This window comes from Rattus norvegicus, chromosome 3, assembly GCF_021556685.1.
Source record: "Rattus norvegicus strain SHRSP/BbbUtx chromosome 3, alternate assembly SHRSP_T2T, whole genome shotgun sequence".
Lineage (NCBI taxonomy): Eukaryota > Metazoa > Chordata > Mammalia > Rodentia > Muridae > Rattus > Rattus norvegicus.
The window spans coordinates 144,600,889-144,624,735 of NC_141536.1; the positions used below are offsets into that span (position 1 = coordinate 144,600,889).

Genomic DNA, 23,847 nt, shown 5'->3' on the forward strand with positions numbered 1-23,847 from the left:
AGCTAGCAGTGGCTCTCCACAGTTCCTTCACGCGTGCCCTGAACAGCTCCTCAAGAGCACCCATCATCACAGTCCCCTGTGAAGCACTATTTCCTTGGAACACTCCCATTTTTCACAGCACTGTCCCACATATGGGAGTGTCTATTTCTGAGTTTCTGTCTCTCCTCTAGTATGAAAGCTCACTGAGGACAGTGTGCCCTTCCTGGTCCTATTAACTGGTGCATCCCAGTACCCAGAAAAAAATGTGCGTCTTGGAAATCCTTTCAATTGTTGGATGAAAAGATATGGAAGTGAACTGAGTTGTCTACAAAAGGCAGGTGGGAGGAAGTCTCCACAGTTCTGGGGTGCAGTTCTCCCTCAGACGATTAAAAACTTACAGAATGGCTATCTTCTCCTCCCTGTTCCAGAGACAGCTGCATCTTCTCGTGCAGTGCTAGCCTTGACTCATAGACAAGATGGCGAAGGTCAGTGTGAACAGATTTGGCCGTACTGGGCGCCTGGTTACCAGGGCTGCCTTCTGCTCTGTGTCTGGCAAAGTGGACATTGTTGCCATCAACCAACGACCCGACCCCTTCACTGACCTCTACTACATGGTCTACATGTTCCAGTATGACTCTATCCATGGCAAGTTCAACGGCACAGTCAAGGCTGAGAATGGGAAGCTTGTCATCAACGGGAAGCCCAGCACCATCTTCCAGGAGCGAGATCCCGCTAACATCAAATGGGGTGACGCTGGTGCTGAGTATGTCATGGAGTCTACTGGCGTCTTCACCACCATGGAGAAGGCTGGGGCTCACTTGAAGGGTGGGGCCAAAAGGGTCATCATCTCCGCCCCTTCAGCTGATGCCCTCACGTTTGTGATATGTGTGAACCACAAGAAATATGACAACTCCCTCAAGATTGTCAGCAATGCATCCTGCACCACCAACTGCTTAGCCCCCTGGCTAAGGTCATCCATGACAACTATGGCATCGTGGAAGGGCTCATGACCACAGTCCATGCCATCACTGCCACTCAGAAGACTGTGGATGGCCCCTCTGGAAAGCTGTGACATCATGGCCGTGGGGCAGCCTAGAACATCATCCCTGCATCCACTGGTGCTGCCAAGGCTGTGGGCAAGGTCATCCCTGAGCTGAATGGGAAGCTCACTGGCATGGCCTTCCATGTTCCTAACCCCAATGTATCTCTTGTGGATTTGACATACCGCCTGGAGAAACCTGCCAAGTATGATGACATCAAGAAGGCAGTGAAGCAGGCATCCAAGAGCCCACTAAAGGGCATCCTGGGCTACTCCTGCAACTTCAACAGCAACTCCCACTCTTCCACCTTTGATGCTGGGGCTGGCGTTGCTCTCAATGACAACTCTATAAAGCTCATTTCCTGGTATGACAATGAATATGGCTATAGCAACAGGGTGATGGACCTCATGGCCTAATGGCCTCCAAGGAATAAGAAACCCTGGACCACCCACCCCAGCCCAGCAAGGACACTGGGAGCAAGAGAGAGGCCCTCAGTTGCTGAGGAGTCCCCGTCCCAACTCAGCCCCCAACACTGAGCATCTCCCTCACAATTCCATCCCGGACCCCATAATAACAGGAGAGGCCTAGGGAGCCCTCCCTTCTCTCTTGAATCCCATCAATAAAGTTCGCTGCACCCATCCCACCCCCAAAAAAAACTTACAGAATAAGAGGGGAAATGGAATTTATTTCTCCAATCTTCAAATCAACAAAGTTTAATGAACTAAGCAAATTATTAGAATAATGGGTGGAGTCATGGATATTTCTACATTAAATCAAAATACAGAAAAGAAGCTGAGACCCCAAAGGAAACGAGACTTTAATACAACTTGCTATTGATATAAAAGATGTCTTTTGAAGCCACAAAAAAGGTTAAAAGAAAGATTGTTTATGCCTGTCCCTAATGGCGCCAGTCCAGCTGAGCAGCAAGAGTGAAGATTCACAGAGAAGCAGTCTTTGAACCTAGAGCCTTCTTCTAGTTCCTTCATCTGCCCACGGGTAGGTAGTCCCCGTGGCAGTAACACAGCAGTGCCTACAGGTCCTCAGGTAAGAATGGCCACACTAGACAGCGGAGAAGAGCTCCTGAGGAGAATAGGGAACGTGTCTACAGAGGAGCTGAGGCTAGCAAAGATCCTCCCTTCAAGTTCTCACTTGAAAACATTCTGTGGTGAAGCCACTGAAGAACTTCCAATCTGACTTGAGCATGTAATGAGGTTCCTGGCTGTGCATGGGTCGGAGAGGCCAGAGCAGCCAGGCCAGCACGAAGTCACAGTCCACTCTTCTAATGCTGGGTCCACTTGATGCTCTTGAGGTCAATGCCATCCTGCACCATCTCCCAGAGAGGACTGCCAAAGAAAAGAAGCACTGAGTGAGTGAGATTTAGACAGAAAGCAGCAGATCACACTGCCTCTCAGGCCTGAAGAATCATTTGCCTCCTGTCCTTGTTGCTTCTCTGCCTTACCCTGGTACGGCAATATAAGAGAACCCCAATATAAGAGACAAACAAGTCTTTTCTAGTTTTTATAAGTCCTGCTCCATCCCAGGTTCTTCAGACCTTCCAAAATCAGAAAGACTATCTATTGCTTTAACCTGAAAGGATGTCATAGATCGCAGGCCTGAGCACCTGTCCCTCTTATACAAGAAATGCTACTGAGAAGATTGTGGGTAATGACCTTCAACCCAACCTACTTTGTGTGTTGTGGGAGTGATAGCTATGAGAAGTTTTTTTGTTGGCTTTTGCCACTGAAGATGAGACACAGAGCCTCACACACATAAGGCAGTGTCTTCTGCTGAACTGAGCCTGACAGCCAACTACTGAGCTTGGTGCTTTCATGTCCCCGGTCAGTTCTCAACCTTAAAGGACTCACACACAGTCTTCCTGCTGCATCCTGGGGGCCATAAAGTCAGGCATGTGCATGATCTATGGTTTGAGGTTTTTGTCTCCTACGTAGGCACTCTACCACTGACCTTTACCTTAGCCTCCCATTGGTTTTTTGCAGGGCTGGGGATCAAACCTTTACTGTATAAGCAACCTGGTTTTGCAAACAGATTCTGAAGAACAAGAGGCCGAGGAGGTCTCCTTCCTTGCTCTGTGGAATCTTTACATCCTACAAACCCTTTTCCCTTGGGTTTCTGGCAGTATGAACAGAGTCTAATGATGAGAAAGGAATCAGCAGTATGGCGTCTCCCAGAGCCCAGGCAGGCGCACACCTCATTTCTCGAAGACGTTTCACATGGTGGATGCACTTCTGCACGGTGTAGTCTACCTCCTCCTCTGTAGTGAAGCGGCCGATGCCGAACCTGAGAGAACAGAGAAGGTCTCACACCTGGCTGCAGGTTTGCCTTTTGGTCGTGTTGACCAATACTCACTGAGGACTCACTAAGTAAAGACAAAGGGAGGGCTGGAGTTCCTGCTTAGCATGCATGAAGTCCCGGGCTCAATCCCTGACTGGACTGGTGGTGCTCCTCCAGTCCTCGGGAGGTAGAGGCAGAGTAAGCAAGGTCATTCTCTGGCTACAGAGTCAGTTGGAAGCCAACCAGGTGTATGAAAGCTACCAGAGCAAAAGAGGAAAATAGGAGATGGTAGGCCCACCTCTCTAGGTAAAGGTTTCTGAGAACACAGCTTGAGAATGAGAAGCCACTGACACGTTCCCTACATCTACTCGAGAGCTCATGGGCAGAGGATCTGAGCACAGGACTTAGACATCCTCATCTTCACCAAGATTCAAGAAGGGGCAGGGGCACAGCTCAGCACAAGTGTGCTTGCCTACCATGTACCATTCCCCCAAACTGCATAGACCAGCATAGTGAGCACGCTCCTGCAACCTCAGCAGTCTGGAGCAAAGGCAGGACAGAGTTTAAGACTAGCCTGTGAATTTCTGACAAGACCTTAACAAATCAGGAGCAAAGCCACACCCACTCACACCCCACCACATACACCCACCCCAACACAGTCAGTCACCCAAACACACCCACACACACACTCACACACAAATGCCCATATTCACACACACAGACATACAGAAAGTCATTTCCCATACTCATACACACACTCACAGTCATACACATAAACATCTACTCACACATACACAAAAACAAATGCACATCACACACATTCTCACACACATACTCATATACATACACTCACATACATACACCATGCATGAACTCACTGACCTGATAGAGGAGTGTGCTAAATCCTCATCCGTACCGATGGCTCTGAGGACATACGAGGGCTCCAATGATGCGGAAGTGCAGGCACTAAGGATGGAGATATGATCCTTTTAATCCATAGGACACGCCCAGGGTCATTCTTCCTAGGCAGGGCCCTGAAATCATACCACAGGGACAGAAGAAACAGCCTCGAAATGTGGTTGGGCCGGTATGTACTTCTGGGCCCTACAGTAGATAACTTTCTGGACTAAGGGCACTGCCAAGGAGTGAAAGAGCATGAGAGCCCACCAACTGGACCTGACAAAAGAGTCAGAGAACCTCTGTAGCCAGGGCAGAGAATACAATATGTAACCCTAGAGGACAGACAAAACCTTGGTGGATTAAATCCAAACTGTTAACTCAACCACGCAAAAGACATCTTCAGTCAAGCATAAGTGGAGAACACCTTTAATTCTAGCACCTGGAGGCAGAGGCAGGAGGATCTCTATTAGTATGATAATACTGGGATCTATACAAAGCATTTCAGGATGGTCAGGGGTACATAGAGACCTCCTGTCTCAAAATGAAACAAAAAACATCTTCTAGGACCTACAAGTCACCAAGTTCTCTCTAAACAAGAGCTGCTAGAATGGTAACATCAGCCTATGGCCACTGGCCAAAGCCCGAGCTTACTGTGACCAAGAGTTCTTGACATATCCACACCAGGAAGCTCAGTGACACACAGGAAACCAACAGGCCAGGTAACAGGTGCTGCCACAGTGCCTGCTTACACCGTCCAACTCACCTCCCCGAGGACAAGGCAACGTCCTTGAGTGCCATCAGCAGGCTTTCCCCTTCCACATACGCAAAGGAGAGGTTGATACAGCCTGAAGAAAAGAACACACAGTGACGGTGCTCTGGGCCTCAGCTTCTGCCAGAATGGAGACTGAGAGCTGGAGCAGAGCCTGGGTACAGAGTGCCTACTATGAAGGAGACAATGAAACAAACAAACAAACAAAAAAAAATAGCTACAAAATGGTTTTCAGAAACAAAGACAGAATGGTGGAAGGAGGAGGGGCACCAGGACGGCTCTGCAGGTAAAGCCCTTGCTACATACACCTGGTGACCTGAATTTTGTCTCTGAAACCGATGGAGAGTGGAAGGAGAAAAGTGACTGTGTAAGTGTATTGTGGAAGGCATCTTCCAGCCCCATGCAACAAAAAAAGTTTACAAAGAAAAACAGAGTTGGGCGTTGTAGTGCATGTCTTTAATTCCAGTACTCGGGAGGCAGAAGCAAGCAGATCTCTGAGTTCAAGGCTAGCCTGGTCTACAGATTGAGTTCTAGGACAGTCATGGCTACACAGAGAAACCCTGTCTCAAAAAAACAAAATAAAAAAATAGCATAGAAAAACAGCAAAAAGGGGCTGGAGAGATGGCTCAGCGGTTAAGAGCACTGACTGCTCTTCCAGAGGTCCTGAGTTCAATTCCCAGCAACCACATGGTGGCTCATAACCATCTGTAAAGAGATCCGATGCCCTCTTCTGGTGTATCTGAAGACAGCTACAGTATACTTATATATAATAAATGAATAAATCCTTATTTAAAAAAAAAAAAAGAAAAAGAAAAGCAGGTGAAACCTGAAAGGGTGAGTCCATACCAGGGTAGTGCTGCTTCGGGTCCCCGTTCATCACCACATCTGGAAGGTTCTTCATTATCTTCTGTATGAGTCGCTCTGCTAACTTTGAGATCCGTTTATGGTCGTACTAAGGAGCAGGCAGGGGAGAACTAAGTACAGTGACTACCAATCAGCTCAGTACACCCAACTCCAGAAGCCCTTCTCCCTACCGAGGAGTGACTCTGTATCACACAGACCCTTCTGCTGACCTATGTATGGAGACCACTCTATCCCCAGCACTGGGAGCAGTGTCTGATGTATAAAAGGTGCTCAGAGCTGCCAACAACCTACAGAAAAATGGCCTGGTAACTAAAAACAGGGCATGTATGGGTTTTCAGTCATTTCTTTCAGAACAAGGGGCTGCAGTTCCTTGACAAAACAAGCTTTAATTTAATTGTGTGTGTATAAATGTATACATTACATTTACTTCCAAGGAACTGAACCCAAGGTCTTGCACATCCTAGGCAAGTACTCTATGACTGATCCAACCCTTTCCTTTTCATTTTGATCCAGAGTCTTGCTATGAAGCCCAGGATGGCCTTGAACTGAAAATTATTCTCCTGCCTCAGTCTCCCAAGCAACTAGGATGACAAGCATAGGATGCCAGCTGCCCAAAGGCAGAATTTCCTTAGACTTCCTTCTCTAGAGATCAGACACAGCTATGCTGATACGTCACTAAATGGGAGAGCCTGTGTGAGGGGAGTACCGGGGTACTGCTCTCCCCAATATTTACCTCCATCTCTTGTTGTGCCAGCTCACATGCAGCTCCCAGGCCCACCACCAAGGGTGTGGGCACTGTCCCAGACCGCATACCCCGCTCCTGCCCGCCTCCACTTTGTAGGGCCTCCACACGCACCCGGGGCCTACGGCGGATATAGATAGCACCAACCCCTTGGGAAAGAAAAGTTGTTAGAAAGAAAAGAGAAACACAGATGAAACAAAAGATTACTTTCTAAAAAAAGTTAAAGTATTTCAAGTTCTATAGTTAACTTTTTCTAAATTAAAAAACTAGAAGGAAAAGGAGAAATGGAAAAAGCATAATTTGTAGCAAAAGTACTCAGCATAAATATGTTACAGCAGGTAAACATATATTAATGACCAAAATGATTTCAAGCAGATTCCTATGCATGATGAAATGACAGCATACAACAGAGGACTATTCCTAAGAGCAAAGGGATTAGAAACCCGCCAGTGACAATAAGTACATACTGCTCTTAAAGAGGACCTGTGTGTGGCTCCCAGTGCCCACACCACAGAGCTCACAACTGCCTGGAACCACAGCTCAGGAAACCCAGTACCTTCCTTCACTCTTGGAGTCTTTGCAGGGACCTGTACTTACTTTCATAAAACTCATCACAATAAAAATAATCACAAAACTCCCCAATAATAAGAAATAAGGTTCAGAAAGAAGGAGGAAGAGGAAGAGGAAGAGGAAGAGGAAGAGGAAGAGGAAGAGGAGGAAAAGGAGGAGGAGGAAGAGGAAGAAGAGGAGGAGGAGGAGGGGAGGGAGAAGGGGAGGGAGAAGAGGAACAGAAAAAACAAACCATTAGGGGCTATAGAGATGGCTCAATGGTTTGCTGCTCTTGCAGAGGACCCAGGTTCAGTTCCCACCCATACAGAGCTCAAACAGTTCCAGGGGAGTCTGTGACATCTTCTGGTCTTCATGGACATTGCACTCAAACAGTACACTTAGACGTATGCAGGCAAAACACACATACACCTAAAATAAATAAATCTTAAAGAAAGATTGAAACAGCGTAGGTGGCGGCCATGGGAGAATGTCAAATACATTTTGGAATGTCCCTACAGTGAGACACCAAGCAACTGTAGGAGAGACTGACACTCTTTCACGCTGTCATTGTAAAAACTCTAAACACTCTGCTGGGAAGCGGTGAGGTCAGGCTTGGTGGCTCGTGCCCACAACACAGCACTGGGGAGGGGCATCAGCCTTAGGTAAAGTACAAAATCCCGAAGAATGAGAAAGGGAAGGAGGAGAGCCTGGCCAACTCTGTGTGCTTCTTCCTTTGCTTCAGCTTTCCTTTTAGAGTCTCCTGCGTTCTAGGGAGACCTGGAACTCAATGTGTAATCAACAGAAGATTCCCTTATGTCCGTCCGTCCGTCCTTCCTTCCTTCCTTCCTTCCTTCTTCTTTTCAAGATAGCGTCTAACTGCGTAGACTCACTATGGAGACCAAACTGACCTTAAACTCAGAGATTTGCTTGTCTACAGGGCACTGGAATTAAAGAATATGCATGACATTGGATTTTATTTTAGGATGTAGTATTAGATGAAAAAGCAAGATCAGATCATATATAGTTTGGGGAAAAGGAGGGGAAGGCAAGTATGGCTGTCCTTATAAATAAACAGACAATTGTAAAAAGCCACCCAGGCATGGCACAGCAAACATGTCTACGACCCCACAACTCGCGACTGAGGAAGGAGGAATACAAACTCAAAGGCAAGTCTATGTCTCAAGAGCCTCAGGAGGAATGAACAGGGACAGAAGACAATGTGACTACAATCAAGTCGCGTTGTAAAGTGCAAGTTGAGATATACAGGAACAGCTCACGAGACTTAATCATAGCCTGTGAGTGCCCTTGACAGCCAGCATGGAGGGGCAGATAGAAATATCAGCCTAACTAATGAAATCTGTTTTGTTCTTGTTTTTATTTATGTCATATGTCTACTGAAACCTGAATTAACAGAACCCTGTTTCTTCAGCCAAATCGACAGCTATGTCGCTTTAAGGACATAGTGAAGAGATCAAGAAAGAATGCCAGCTAGATACACAGCAACTGCTTGGATCTACGAAGAGGCACGTGGCTTTGACTATTGTTGAGTGATACTTCTACAGTCCAGGCTACTCTAAATGTACAACCTCCTTGGAGAACAGTCACAGTCTTGAGTGATTGTGCTGCTGAGAAGCTGAAAGAACAGGCAGGGACTGGTACCTTTAGGGCCGTAGAGTTTGTGACCACTGATACTCATGAGATCAATTTTCATGTCATTGACATCAAGTGGGATTTTCCCAACAGCTTGGGCTGCATCAGTATGGAAGTACAGCTTTCTGGAACTGCAAATCTGGCCTGAGGAAAGACAGAGACGACCCATGGCACACCGGATGTAACCTGACAGCAATCTCGCTAGGCACCATGAATAATTTAAGTGATTGATTACATACATACATACACATAATACATACACACACATATATACATAAACACATACATGTATATACACACGTGTTTCTATACATATACACACACATACTATATATGTGTGTATGTGTGTGCATGTATGTGTGTATGTGTGTATGTATGTGCATGCATGTGTGTGTATGTGTGTGCATGTGTGTATGTGTGTATGTGTGAGCGTGCATGTGTGTGTATGTGTGTGCATGTGTGCATGTATGTATGTGTGTGCGTGCATGTGTGCGTATGTGTGTGTGCATGTGTATATGTGTGTATGTGTGTGCATGTATGTGTGTGTGTGTGTGTACATGTGTCCTCCCCTACTCCTTGCTTTTCCACCTTCCCCTCTGCCCTCCCCCTCCTTCTCCAGCTCCCTCCCAACTCCCGGCCTCTCTGCTATTACTCTAAAGGTCAAGGGCAAAAACACTAAAGGACAAACACACCTGATATTTTGATGCCCAAGATTCTTCATACCACCTCATTAACCCTGGACTCTGAGAATGTAACATCCCCTTTTAAATACTTTTTTATTTAAAAGAAGAAAAAGCAACAGGTATTTTTTGCTAATTTGCAGAGGGATTATGAGGTAAATTCTAATCTAAGGATAAAGAACATGCAAAAGATAAAAAGGATATATGGCATTTTTTATTTTGTTGTCATTTTGGGCAAAAACAGAAATAAAAAATAACAGCACAGCAGCAACAACAACCATAAAGGGCACGCAACCCTAAATTCTAAAAACTCACACAGTAGCCAGCTAGAATGCAGGTCAGTAAGGCACATAGCTCTTCCTGTTGGTCCACTTGGCTTTTGTGTCAGAACTCTGTCCCTGCTCCTTCCATGGACCCCAGAGGCTAAGAATCAGGTTAACCTACCATACTTACCTATTTCTGCAATCGGTTGCTTTACTCCAATCTCATTGTTTACAGTCATAACGGAGACCAGGCTGGTATCTGGCTGGATGGCAGCCTCTAGTTCCTAAGAATGTAGGAGTAAGGAGTCTATATGATGCCAAGAGGCAGCTATACAAATAAGAATGAAGACAAACTTAAATCTAGAAAAGGGGCCTTTTACCATAACCCTATCTAAATGTTTAAGTAACAGAGGTATGGAGTGTAGCTCAGCGCTTGCCTAGCACGTGTGAGGCACTGAGCTCAATCCCTAGTACTGCCGTTTAAAAACAGTAACAACGGACAAACAACAACAACGCAAGAGACTGTAGGCATGGCGCAGCGGCAGTGAGCATGGCCCGCTCGTCCCCAGGACCCGTAGCACATTATGGAGGATCACAGCTGTCTGTAACTCTAAGTCCAGGGTATAGGACACTTTTTGCTGGTCTCCATAGGTACCAGGCACAGACATACATGCAGGCAAAACTCTCAAACACAAAAAATGAAAGTCATAAAAAAGGTCAGATATGGTAGCACATGTGGATAATCACAGATCTTAGGAGGTAGGGACACAAGAAGAACATGAATTCAATGCCAGCCTGGGCAACATGAGACCCTAGCTCATAAAAATAAAAAACATACGGGTGCTGAAGAGATGGCTCACAGGTTAAGAGCACTGTCTGCTCTTCCAGAGGTCCTGAGTTCAATTCCCAGCACCACCGTGGTGGGTCATAGCCATCTGTAATGAGATCTGATGCTTCTTCTGGTGTGTGTGAAGACAGCGACAGTGTACTCATATATATAAATAAATGTTTAAAAAAGAAATATGGGCTGAAGAGATGGCCTGGTGGTTAACAGCAATTGCTGCTGTGGTAGAAGCCCTGGGTTGGAGTCCCAACATCCACACTCATAACCACCTGCAACACCCAGGTACACATAAAACAAATCTAAAAAGAGAAAGAAATCTCTCTGGATAGGTATTGCATACCATGACTGTAATACCAATAGTTAACAGATTAAGGAGGATCAGGAGTTCAAGGTCATTCAAGTCAATATAGCCACTTCAGGTCAGCCTGAGATTCCTGACACACTGTTTCAAAGACGAAAATATAAAACAAACAAACAAGCAAATAAATAAACCCAAAAAGCTTACATGAGACCCAAAGTAGACCAAATAAACAAAGCCTGGTTTCAAGTTGCTACAAAACTACAGGAATAAGAGCAGTCAGACAGGGACAAGCACAGAAACCTATACTCAAGTCTTTTCTTTTAGACAGGCACTCTGGAGTCCAGACTATCCCCAAACTCTGGTGAGCCTCTCATGTGAGCTCCCGGAGTCCTGAGTTTAGGAGTGAACCTCCCATATCTAGCCTACACTAACATGTTAGCTTTTGCAGCTCTGGGGATCAAGCCCACAGCCTGTGCATACTATTCAAGAATTCCCCGGGCTGGAGAGACGGCTCAGCGGTTAAGAGCACTGACTGCTCTTCCAGAGGTCCTGAGTTCAATTCCCAGCAACCACATGGAGGCTCACAGCCATCCGTAATGGGATTCGATGCCCTCTTCTGATGTGAAGACAGTGACAGTGTACCATATATATTTAATCTCTAAAAAAAAAAAAAAAAAAAAAAGGATTTTACCACTCCAGTCAGTTTGCTTCCTTCATAGGGTGATAAGAAACATCGATGTGGGGGAAAAAAGAGACCAGAGCTCTCTGGAATGTACGTCCCTCACTGCCTACACTCCTGTCCAGTAGCTCCCATACAAACAGGATCACCAGAAACACGGAGAGGCAAGTTTTCCACGAAGAAGAACAGTGCACACATAAAGAACATAATCTTCTGTCAGGCCTGATTCATGCTCCACTCTTGCCACTGATCAACCTCTAGGCTCTACCCAAAGCTGGAGAGACAGGCTGATGGGATGGAGCAAGGCTCCTCCCAATCTGTGCCTCATGCCTGTGGCATGCCTACCTTTAAGTCAATGATCCCACTCTTCTGAACGGGGAGGTAAGTGACCCGAAAGCCCTCAGCTTCCAGGGAGCGGCACGAATCCAGCACGCACTTGTGTTCTGTCTGCGTGGTGACCAAGTGCTTTTTCCGTGACCTGTAGAACCTGGCCACTCCCTAAGAATTGATAATAATGTAATGAAAAAGAGGGTAGCATACTTGGAGGCGGCAATAACATGAATCCCACTGATGTGAGTGTACGCGCAGGACCGAACCTGGAGCCTCAAGCATGCTACAGACATTCCAAGGCACAGACCAAGGCTCCACTCATGTGTGTGAGACTTTTAACATCAGGAGAAATTATAAAGGTAGGCTAAGAAACACGGAAATATCCGGAATTTCAGATGAACATTTATGTTATTAAAAGGTCAAACAAAAAAACAAACAAAGCATCGCCGAGTACAGTCCACACACCTAGAGTCTGAGCATGAAAGGGCATCACAAGAAGACACCGCACACTGGGACCATTTTGGTTCTATAGCAGGCCACTCAGTGCTATTTAGTAAGGCCTTGTCTCCAGTCAAAGGAACAAAAGGAACGGAGGGAAAAGGGAAGGAAGGAAACCAATGTAGCTGAGCACAGTAGCCTGTGTCCTTGCTACTTTGGGAACTGAGGACAGAGGACCATTTGAACTCTTAAGTTTGAAACTAACACGAGTAACACAGTGAGATATTGACTCAAAAAGAAGGGGCTGGGGATTTAGCTCAGTGGTAGAGCGCTTGCCTAGGAAGCACAAGGCCCTGGGTTCGGTCCCCAGCTCCGAAAAAAAGAACCAAAAAAAAAAAAGAAATAAATGGGGGCTGGAGAGATAGGTCAGTGGTTAAGAGCACTGACTGCTCTTCCAGAGGTCCTGAGTTCAAATCACAGCAACCACATGGTGGCTCACAACCATCTGTAATGGGATCTTATGCCCTCTTCTGGTGTGTCTGAAGACAGCGACAGTGTACTAATATACATAAAATAAATAAATCTTTAGGAAGGAAGGAAGGAAGGAAGGAAGGAAGGAAGGGAGGGAGGAAGAAACGTGTCCAAGGACTCAATCATAAGGTGCTTGCTGCATATGCACCAGGACCTCTTGGAGCTGGGGTGACAGCTCCTCAGGGCTCCTCAGCTCAGAGCACTTGCTGTGCTTACAAAGAACCTGGACTCTGTACTTAGCATCTGGTGGTTACAGCTGCCCTTGACAGGGGATCTGACACCCCCCTTCAGGCTCTGAGGGCACCAGGTACATATGTGGCGTGTGTGTGCACACACACACACAGAATAAAAATAAATAATTTAAGTTTTAATAAATAGGCACAGGACTGAGCTCTACCCAGAATCCAGTGCTCCTACGTCCTAGTCCTGCAGAGGCAAAGACAGGAAAGTCCCAGGGGCTCCAGCCAGGCAGCCCCCCCAGTTAGGGAGCTCCAGTGCTGTGAGGGGCTGGTGCTGGTGAGCTTGATGCCCGAGTCTCCTATGGTCTCCCCATGTAGGGACCTTCACTAGTAAGTTGTATTTCTTTTTAACTTTCCCATCTGGCATTTAAACAGTTGGTGTCATTGACTCAGCAGTTAATGAGCCACACTGCCTTGCTCTCTCATGGTCTTGTGTCTGTTTTGCAATCTAAACACTGACGAGTGTAGATGTCTCTTCTGTTTTATTTGAGAGATGTTCTTCGTGACGAGCACATGCTTCAGGGTCCAATCCCTACCACCGTTCAGGGATTTACGGTTTTGAGACAAACTCTCACTATGTAGCCATGGAACTCACAGAGATCCACCTGCCTCTGCATCCTAGTGCTGGGGTGAAAGCAATGACCATCACACCCAGCTCTGACTAACTATTTATACAGCTAAGACCTAGGACCAGCCTCCATGTTCATTAACTCATGAGTGGATTAAGAAAATGTGTTACTGGGGCTGGAGAGACAGCTCAGTGGGAAGAGCGTTGACTGCTCTTCCAGAGATGCTGAGTTCAATTCCCAGCAACCACATGGTGGCTCACAACCATCTGTAATGGGATCTGATGCCCTCTTCTGGTGTGTCTGAAGACAGTGATGGTGTACTCACATACATAAAATAAATAAAACCTTAAAAAAAAAAAAAGAAAATGTATTACATATTCAATACCATTAATTCAGACATAAAGAAAGATGAAATAATCGTATCTACAGAAAAATGAATGGAATCAGAAATCACTATGTTTTTTTTTTTTCTTTTTTCTTTTTTTCGGAGCTGGGGACCGAACCCAGGGCCTTGCGCTTGCTAGGCAAGCGCTCTACCACTGAGCTAAATCCCCAACCCCAGAAATCACTATGTTAAGTAAAATAAGTCAGATACAGAAACACATACTGGGCTGGAATGCTAGCTCAGACGTGAGGGCACCAGCCACAGGCTGACCAGTTGAGTCCAATCTTAGGAGCCCACGATGGGTCCAACTCACACCAGTTACTGTTGACCCCAACACGTGTACTGTGGTACATGCATGTACACACACAAATTGACTAATTAAAAAAGATAAATGCTTTTTGCATCTGTGTGAGAATATAGATATATGTGTGTGTTTATAAGTCATAAAAGTAGAAAGGAGACCATGAGAGGAGAGAAAGATCTTTATATGTGTGTCTGTATGTTTGGAGGTCAGAGGACAACATCTAGTAGTCTAGTGTCCATCTTCAGCTTCTACCTTATTTGGAGCAAGGTCTCTTTGTTGTTTGCTGCTAGGCTGCACCCACCAGGATGGTTGACATGCAGGCTTCTGGAGAGTGTCCTGTGTCTGCCCCAGTGGGATTCCAGACACACAGACACACTCTACTGGGCCTGGCTTTACCTGTGTTCTGAGAATCTGAACTCAGGTCCTCACACTGGCACAGCAAATGCACTGTCCACTGAGCCACCTCCCTGGCTGCAGAGATAATCTTCATGACGAGGGAAGGAAGAGAATGAGAGGCTAATGGGCTGTGTGTGACAGGAAGGAGAGAGAACTATTTGGGATGAGTGTAGAAGGGAGCAGCAGAACAGATAGGGTAGCTGAGGAAGGGTAATGTGGGAGGCGACTGAACAAGGACCAAGGAGAGTGGAATACAAGTACCAAAATCCATAAAAAAATCCAATACTTTGTATGCTGATTTTCAACACTTAAATTTGCTGATCTTGCAAAGGACCCTTGCTCAGTTCCCAATACCTTCATGGCACTTCACAACCATCTGCAACTCCAGTTCCAGGGGCTCCGACATTTCCCTTTGGCCTCTACAAGTAGCAGACACACATGGAGTGCACATTCATGCATGCAGACAAACACTGATGTACACAGAAAATAAGAATAGGATCTGGAAGACAGGCACGGTGGCATACACTTTTAATCCCAGCACTCAGGAGGCAGAGACAAATGGATCTCTGAGTTCAAAGCTATCCTGGTCAACAAAGTGAGTTCCAAGACAGCCAGGGGTACACAGAGAACCTGTGTGGAAAAAACAAACAAGCCAAAAAGGTGGTGTGGTGGGGTTTGCAGGAGAGATACTCAACAGTTAAGAGAACTGGCTGCTCTCCTAGAGAACCTCGGTTCAGTTCCAAGTGCCCACATGGTAGCACACGCCCATTTCTAACTCCTGTCCCAAGGGATGCAGCACCCTCTTCTGAGCTCCAAGGGCACTGCACACATTTGGTACATAGACTTACATGTAGGCAAAAACACTCATATACATAAAATAGAAATACCTTAAAAAGATCAATAAGAGAGCTACAAGTTGACTTCATAGCTAAGAGAGCTGGCTGCTCTTGAAGAGGACCCTGGTTCAATTCCCAGAATTTACATGGCAGCTCACAACTGTCTGTAATTCTAAGCTCAGGGGGTCTGACACACTGCTGGCCAGCATGAGACAAGTACACATGTGGTGCACAGACATACATGTAAGAAAAATGAAATACACAGGAAATAGCAACAAAAATTTAAATAACACATCCTTAAAAAGAGAGACATTAATCTCATCGCATATGCATAAATTACTTTTCTTTTTTTTTTTTTTTTTTAATTTATTTTATTTATATGAGTAGACTGTGGTTGTCAGACACACCAGAAGAGGGCATCAGATCCCATTACAGATGGTTGTGAGCCACCATGTGGTTGCTGGGAATTGAACTCAGGACCTCTGGAAGAACAGTCAGTGCTCTTAACCGCTGAGCCATCCCTCCAGCCCATAAATTACTTTTCAAAAGCTGAACATTTTTAATTGAGAACCTGGGAGCTGGAGAGATGTGAGTGTGCTACTCTTACAGAGGACTCCAGTGTGACTCCCAGCACATACTGGGTGGCTCACAATTATCTGTAACCAGCTCCAGAGGGACTCAAGGCCTCTGTCCTCTGTGGTGATTGCATTCACAAGAACGTACCCCACACAGATACACACGAAAGTAAAATAGAACAAATTTCCATTTCAAAAGAGCCTGGTGTAGTAGTAAACACCTTTAACACCATATTAAGGAGGCAGAAGCAGGCAGATCTCTAAGATTTCGAGGCCAGCCTGGTCAACTGAGCAAGTTCTAGGGCAGCCAGTCAAAGACGCAGAGTAAAAACTGGTCTCAAACAAACAAACAAACAAACAAGAGGCAGAATACGAGAATATTAACTTATCAGTGGTACAGTATGGCTTTAGCAAGCTTGAGAGCCTATGTCCACTGTACAGGACCAAAACATAAAAAGGAAAAAAAGAGAGAGATAAGTTTACAGACCAAAGTTCTGAGTCAAACATGGCTATGTTCTACACATCAACATGACCATTAAGAGTGAGATATTTGCACGAAGCATGTGCATGCCCCAAAAATAGGAGGACCAATTCCAGCCCAAGTGACCAAAGGCCTACAGAGGGTACAATGGCAACAATCACCTAAAAATGCAGAGGAACTTTGTAAACAGATCTCATCGGAAAGAAAAAGCTGACAGGAGAGTGGCCTTGTTCAAGTAAGAGTAAACGAATCTGTTACAAAATTAGGAGAGAAAGGGGAGGCAGGGACAGACAGATGGAGAGAGGAGGATTCAGTCACTACCTGAGGTAGCTTTCTGCCAATGTGAAACACATTAAAGTCATCTTAGAAGAGCAATGAAACTGGAACCGGGCCTCATGGGGCCGCCTGCAGACAAATGTGTAAGGCATGCACATGGTTAATGGCCGGTGGGAGCTGGTGCTGTGCTGCTGGGGGTGGGGCCACCCCGGGCACCTGGTTCTAGGTGGTGTAAGAAAGCACACTGAGCAAGCCCTGGGGAACAAGCGGATTAGCAGCACCCTGCCATCGCTTCTACCTCAGCTCCTGCTCCAGGTTCCTGTCCTAAGCCTGGGCCCTGACCTCCCCTCATCTCATCAAGGACTGGAGGCTGTAATGTGAAATAAAGCCTTTCCTCCTACATTGCTTTTGCTCATTGTGTTTTATCACCGCAACAGAAACCTATGCCATTCACTGTTACTTACTTTTTTAAAGGACTAACATTCTAAAAAACCCAAACCGTTAATGGTCAAAGAGCCAGCTTTTTTCCTAACCAACTGCCACACTGAATTCAGATCCACAGGCTAAAAAAACTTGACTGCAAAAGGCTGAAGAAAGCTTGTCAGATGGCTCGGGAGGCAGATACATGCCTGGTGCCTGGAGATGGACACTCAGAACCTAAGTACAGGGAGAGGTGATTTCAGACTCCACAAAGTTGTCCTCCACACGATTTTCCTTTTAAGACAGAGGAAGAAATAGGGAGAAGTGGGCAGCTGAGTTCACCTGATAGAGGGCACTAATCTCTACCCCCAAGAAGCCAGAAAGAGTGTGTGGTTCCCTCCTGTTGGCTGCTGTCCTCCGCCTTCCCACTCCCCCTCCCAGGCTCAGGAACCCTCCTCCTACCTTAATTGCTATGTTGTTGGATTCCGTAGCTCCACTAGTGAAAATGATCTCCCGAGGATCCGCTCCAATCAGAGACGCTACCTGCTGCAAGGCGAGAGATAAAGATGGTGTCACGTCAATCCCTGGGCAGCGGGAGGGCTACGGGAAGAGTTTTGGACCAAAACAAGATCCGCTGCATCCTACCAACCAAATGCCTACAAAGAAACTCTATGCCTTAGGTTAACTTTTTACCCTGACTAGGACTGAAAAGGAACCGATTGTCACAGCTCAGATATTCTATCCTTTCTCCATGCTAAGACAGGTCAAGAGTGTCAAATGTAAGCTGGGCATGGTGACACACACCTTTAATTGCAGCACTCAGGAGTTTGAGCCCAGCCTGGTCTACAAAATGAGTTCCGGGACAGTCAGGGATACACAGAGAAATGTTGTCTCAACAAAACAAAACAAAACAAAACAAAAGAAAGTCAAATGTAGCTCAGTTGGTAGACTGCCTACAAAATATTTATGAAGCCCTGGGTTTGATTTCCAGCTCTGCACAGACCAGGTACTGAGGTGTACACCTGAAATCAAGTGCACTTAGGAGGCTAAGAAAACACAGTTGCCGTGAGTTTGAGGCCAGTCTGGGATACATAGTGAGTTCCAAGCCATCTTAGATGAAAGCGTAAAGGTGGCCTCAAACAAGGAGAATATAGGGGCCAGTGAGATGGATCAGTGGGGAAAGGGATTTGCTGTCAAACCTGATGACCTAGGATTCATTCCCTGAGAGCCACATGGTAGAATGAGAGAGACTGTTCCAAGGTATTGTGGGATGTCCTCACTGAATACTTAAGTACATATGTGTATAAGTAAATTAACACACACAACACATACACACATGCATGAACACACATACACTCGTGACTTTTAAAAAATATTTTTTGGGGGGTTGGGGATTTGGCTCAGTGGTAGAGTACTTGCCTAGCAAGCGCAAGGCCCTGAGTTCGGTCCCCAGCTCCGAAAAAAAAAAAAATATTTTTGGGGCTGGAGAGATGGCTCAGCGGTTAAGAGCACTGACTGCTCTTACAGAGGTCCTGAGTTCAATTCCCAGCAACTACATGGTGGCTCACAACCATCTGTAAAGAGATCCGATGCCCTCTTCTGATGTATCTGAAGACAGCGACAGTGTACTTATATATAATAAATGAATAAATCTTTTTTTTTTTTTGGTTCTTTTTTTCAGAGCTGGGGACCGAACCCAGGGCCTTGCGCTTCCTAGGTAAGCGCTCTACCACTGAGCTAAATCCCCAACCCCAAATGAATAAATCTTTAAAAAAAATTTTTTTTGTTGGGCATAGTGGTGGACATCATTAATCCCAGCACTCAAGAGACAGAGGCTGGTTGATCTCTGTGAAGGGAGAATAGCCTGGTCTACAAGGCAAGTTCCAGGAGAGCCAGGGCTACACAGAGAAACCCTGTCTCAAACAAACAAACAGGCAAGGACGGAACTAGGAAGATGGCTCCGTGATTAAGGGCACTGGCTGCATTGCAGTTCCCAGCACCCATGTGGTGGCTCACAACCATTGTTAACTTCCAGTTCCAAGGGATCTGACAGCCTCTTCTGGCCTCTGCAAGCACTAGACATGCATGTACTGCCTTTCTGTGTGTGTGCATACACAAACACACGCATAAACACACACACACACATGAACAGGCTAAACATCCATATACATAAAATAATTTTTTTATCGGAGCTGGGGACCAAACCCAGGGCCTTGCACTTGCTAGGTAAGCACTCTACCACTGAGCTAAATCCCCAACCCCAAAATAATTATTTTTTAATGATAAGTTTTGTTTTTAAAAACTAATTGGTTTTTTTTTTATTGGTTTTTTGATCTATGGAAAAAATGGCTAGTGGCCAATGGCTCAGCACAGGGTGGGACACTGGAGTTGTGAGGAGAGAGAAGGGACACAGTAGTATAGTAGTGAAGGAGATAAAGTCAACCAGCGGGTACATGGCCTCTGGCCACTTCCCCAACTGGACCTAGGGTGGCAGGGGAAGATTTAGGAGTACCCAGTTACTGAGTTAGCCAAGGTATTTTAAGAATAACTGCTCTGTGTGTGTGTGTGTGTGTGTGTGTGTGTGTGTGTGTGTGTGTGTGTTTTCTATTCCTGGATGTGAGATAGCTTCTAGGCAGGTACACGCTTGTAATCAGCCAGGAACATGAAGTGGTATAAACAAAACTACAAATAATATGGATTTTAGGGATCAAACTCAAGTTATTATGCTAAGGTATCACAGAGGCATCCCATTGACAAAGAAATGCATTTCTAAAAATGTACTCATCGAAATCTCCCTACGTATGTTACATAGTGTTATTTAGCCTATACCAGCACTGTCTCATTTCATTTACCCAATGATCTTACACAGCATGAACTATTTTACTTTCCACCCGGTAGATGAGGCGTTTAAGGCTTAGAGACATGAGAGGATTTGTCAGAGGTACTTTACCTAGGGAATATGGGAACTAATTAAACACCTACAGTCAAACCCCAGAGCTCCTATCTGAGTTTCTTCTAGAAAAACAGCTATTTCCATTTCTAAGAAAGAAATGCCTCCCACAGACCACTGGATGGAACTTCTCAGAGCCCTTTGTGCTAACCTGGCGAGCACGTTCCATGGCTGCCTCGCTCTCCCAGCCATACGCATGAGTCCGAGAATGTGGGTTCCCATAGTAGTTGACAAGGTATGGGAGCATGGCATCAAGCACCCTGGGGTCCTGAACATAAGAAAACAGATCAGTGTCCTTGAGTCCAAAGTCAATTCATAACCTGCTCCAATCACCAATACATGGCCACTTTGCTTAGTGTATTTCCAGCCTTTCAGATGCTGTCTGCTTTCTTCCACCTCCTCAAACGCTAATCAGATAGCAACCTGAAATATGTCTACATCAAAACCACCTCTAATCACAATGTTCTACCATTCTGGCAAGTAGTTTGTAAGTACTGTCTTTGATTTCTCCATTATTTATTGAAAGATAAGGTCTTACGTAGTTGAATCTGGTCTCATCAGATTTATAAGCCTGCTAGATGTGGTGGTACACACTTTTAATCACAGCATTTGGAGGGCGGGCAGGGGCAGGCAGAGCTCAGAGTTGGAGGCCCGGTCTACAGAGGTTGTTCCAGGACAAACAGGGCGACAGGTGTTGAGACTGGGTCTCAAAACACCCCCCACTGTGCCCAAAAAATAAACCAATCAAATAATCCCCCTGCCAGCAAGACTCTCTTGTCCTTTTCTTAGTTTTTAGAGTTCTCTATTTTAAGATACCCTCAAACTTACTATTAATGATGATCTTAAACTTCTGATCCAATCCTCCTGCCTCTACCTCCCTAATTCTTTAGAGTCATGTGGGATTAGAGTTATACGGCGCCATGCCTGGCTTTATGCAGTGCTAGGGGATCCAACCAAAGACTTTGTGAATGCTGGGCCAGGGCTCGGCAGTCTGTATTTGTATTCCTCACAGTCTTCTTCTTATACCCATTTTTTTTTAAAGATTTATTTATTTATTATATATAAGTACACTGTAGCTGTCTTCAGATACACCAGAAGAGGGCATCGGATCTCTTTACAGATGGTTGTGAGCCACCATGTGGTTGCTGGGAATTGAACTCAGGACCTCTGGAAGAGCAGTTGGGTGCTCTTAACCGCTGAGCCATCTCTCCAGCCCTCTTATACCCATTTTTACAGGTGTTTCCATTGCTGCCACAAAAAAACATGTACAGAGAGTTGTGACTTTGCAGTGTGGAAACACTGTGAGCTGACATGTGGGTGCTGGGAATTGAACCTGGGTCCTTTGGATGAACAGTCAGTGTTCTTAACCACTAAGCCATCTCTCCAGGCCCAGGTTTCTGGTTTTTTTTTTAAAATGGGTCTTGGATTGAAGAGATATAGCTCAGAGGTTAAGAGCAGTAACTGTTCTTCAGGAGGACGGAGCTTCCATTTCTAGCACTCACAAAGCAGCTCAGAAGAGGCTACTTAACTCCAGCTTCTGGCTCCCCAGGCAATGCACTAATGTTGTGCAGAGACAAACATTCAAAAACAAACACTTGGCAGATAAAAGTAAATGAATAGGGTTGGGGATTTAGCTCAGCGGTAGAGCGCTTGCCTAGCAGGCGCAAGGCCCTGGGTTCGATCCCCAGCTCCGGAAAAAAAAAAAAGTAAATGAATAAATAAAAAGGGTCTAGTATCCCTAGAAGGCCTTAAGCTGATGAAGTAGCCAAGGATGACCTTAAGATTCCTATCTTCCTGCCTCCAAGAAGTATTGGAATTACAGGAGTTCAGTTTTGTGTGGCGCTGTGAATTGAGCTCAAGGCTTCCTACATGCCAGGCAAGTTCTCTATCAATTGAGCCACATATCCAGCCCCAATAACTATTATTATTGAATGTTTATCAAATGCAGGACTTCTATTTCTTCCCGCTCATTTAACACTTTACCAAATTCACGAAGTTACTACATGGTAGTCCTGGTAATTCCACATTCCATGTTTGTTTGTTTTTGGCTTGCTTGCTTATTTATTTATTTATCATAAGTACACTGTAGCTGTCTTCAGACACACCAGAAGAGGGCATCAGATCTCATTACAGATGGTTGTGAACCACTCTGTGGTTGCTGGGAATTCCAGGACATCTGGAAGGGCAGTCCATGTTCTTAATCACTGAGCCATCTCTCCAGCCCTTGGCATTTTATTTTCTTTAATCACAGGTTTGAGGGAACTGGAGAGATGATTCAGCAGTTAAAGAGCACTGACTGCTCTTCCAGAGGTCCTGAGTTCAATCCCCAGCAACCACATGGTGGCTCACAACCCTCTGTGACAGAATCCAATGTCTTCCTCTACTGTGTTGGAAGACAGCTATACACATACATAAAATTAAAACCAAACCAAAGCAAAAAAACAACAACAACAAAGATTTGAAACTCCCTATATAGCGCAGGACGGTGTTAAGCTCACTCAAACTCTCCATGCCACAATGTCCAGTTCCTGAACGTTTACTATTAATTATAATGCCTGCCCTGGAAGGATCTAACAAGGTCAGTAGCTAAAACGCAGTACAGCCTTTTCTATTAAACTATCATCTAAGCCTCCTGACTCCTGGCAGCTCCTTTTTCTAGCACATATAAAGGTTCTCAAGTCTACAGAAATTTCGTCTTTCGGTGAAATTTGACCTTCTAACCTTTCCTCCCTACAAAGGACCCTTGTTAATCCTTACCAGAGGAGTTGTAGCCTGCACGTCCATATAGAGAGGTCGCAGCACTGCCTCTGCCTCGGAGGGAACAGCCGAATGGGGGGCATGATCTACAACTGACAACAGAGTGCAGTAGCAAAGTGAGAAACCGTGGACGAAGGGCACGCAAGACAACAGATGGTCAAAGCTTCTTAGAGGTGAATTTAAGGAAGGCCAATGTCCAGTGTCAAAGTAAACAACAACACACATTAAAAGACATCGAGTTAATTAATAGACACAGGGTTCTCGGAAGGGGCGCTGGCAGCAGTAGGGAGCAATGTTCAAACTATATAGCACAGAGTGGGATGAGCTGTAAAAAGCAAAACCGTTTAGAAGAAAAGTGAAAAGCGCAATGGTTAGCGGCTGAAAGAGGCTCGACTAGTATCTTTTAAGACTTGGCCAGGAGAGGTCTGAAGGATGAGACTCCGGCTCAAGGGATGTGCGGGGCAGGATGTAAGGGCCATTCTGAAAAACTATGAGACCAGGCGACGGGAAGGTTTGGGTGATGGAACACGGCGGGTAGGCTCCGCAACAATGCAGAGCTTAGCAGCACCGACCCAAAAGGTTCACTCCTCCAGAAAAAGTAGGAGCAAAAAAAAAAAAGGAAAGGGAACGTACCGCGCAGGCGCAGTCCCCGGGTGGGCACCGAGGACCTTCGCAGGGCCACAGAGGTAGCCGCCAACGACGCTCGCCTCCAAGCGGCTCGCAGCAGCATGTTCCCAGCAACAGAGCCCACCATCTGCGTCGCTTGCAAGTCTTCAGCCCATGCTCCCGGAAGTAATTGCGCCGCGCT

At 45.7% G+C, this 23,847-nt stretch overlaps 1 protein-coding gene and 1 pseudogene across 2 annotated transcripts; one reads left to right on the forward strand and one right to left on the reverse strand.

The window, feature by feature from the left end:
* The first annotated feature begins 455 nt into the window (after window positions 1-455).
* LOC108350619 (glyceraldehyde-3-phosphate dehydrogenase pseudogene) lies at window positions 456-1,435 on the forward strand (annotated as a pseudogene).
* A 249-nt stretch (window positions 1,436-1,684) lies between these two features.
* Window positions 1,685-23,839, reverse strand: Nfs1 (NFS1 cysteine desulfurase). 2 transcript variants are annotated; one of them, NM_001429576.1, is made up of 13 exons: window positions 23,673-23,839; window positions 23,040-23,131; window positions 20,434-20,550; window positions 17,795-17,875; window positions 11,898-12,050; window positions 9,919-10,012; window positions 8,795-8,929; window positions 6,578-6,735; window positions 5,827-5,932; window positions 4,975-5,056; window positions 4,194-4,277; window positions 3,228-3,317; window positions 1,685-2,362 (listed from the first exon to the last, which is right to left on the reverse strand). In NM_001429576.1, the coding sequence occupies exons 1-13, from the start codon at window positions 23,791-23,793 to the stop codon at window positions 2,299-2,301; spliced, it is 1,377 nt and encodes a 458-aa protein (NP_001416505.1). In that variant the 5' UTR covers window positions 23,794-23,839; the 3' UTR covers window positions 1,685-2,298. The 2 variants fall into 2 exon arrangements, with proteins under 2 accessions (NP_001416505.1, NP_445914.2); NM_053462.3 differs by having other exon boundaries at window positions 17,795-17,878.
* Window positions 23,840-23,847: the final 8 nt, after the last annotated feature.

What these genes read in the sequence shown, in the direction of transcription:
- Nfs1 (NM_053462.3), bottom strand. Translation starts at nt 23,793, where the DNA reads ATGGTGGGCTCTGTTGCTGGGAACATGCTGCTGCGAGCCGCTTGGAGG. An exon ending in CCGGGGACTGCGCCTGCGCG is followed by an intron (nt 23,132 to 23,672) that starts GTACGTTCCCTT and finishes CTCTGTTGTCAG; the next exon opens with TTGTAGATCATGCCCCCCAT. An exon ending in CCATGGAACGTGCTCGCCAG is followed by an intron (nt 17,879 to 20,433) that starts GTTAGCACAAAG and finishes CTCGCCTTGCAG; the next exon opens with CAGGTAGCGTCTCTGATTGG.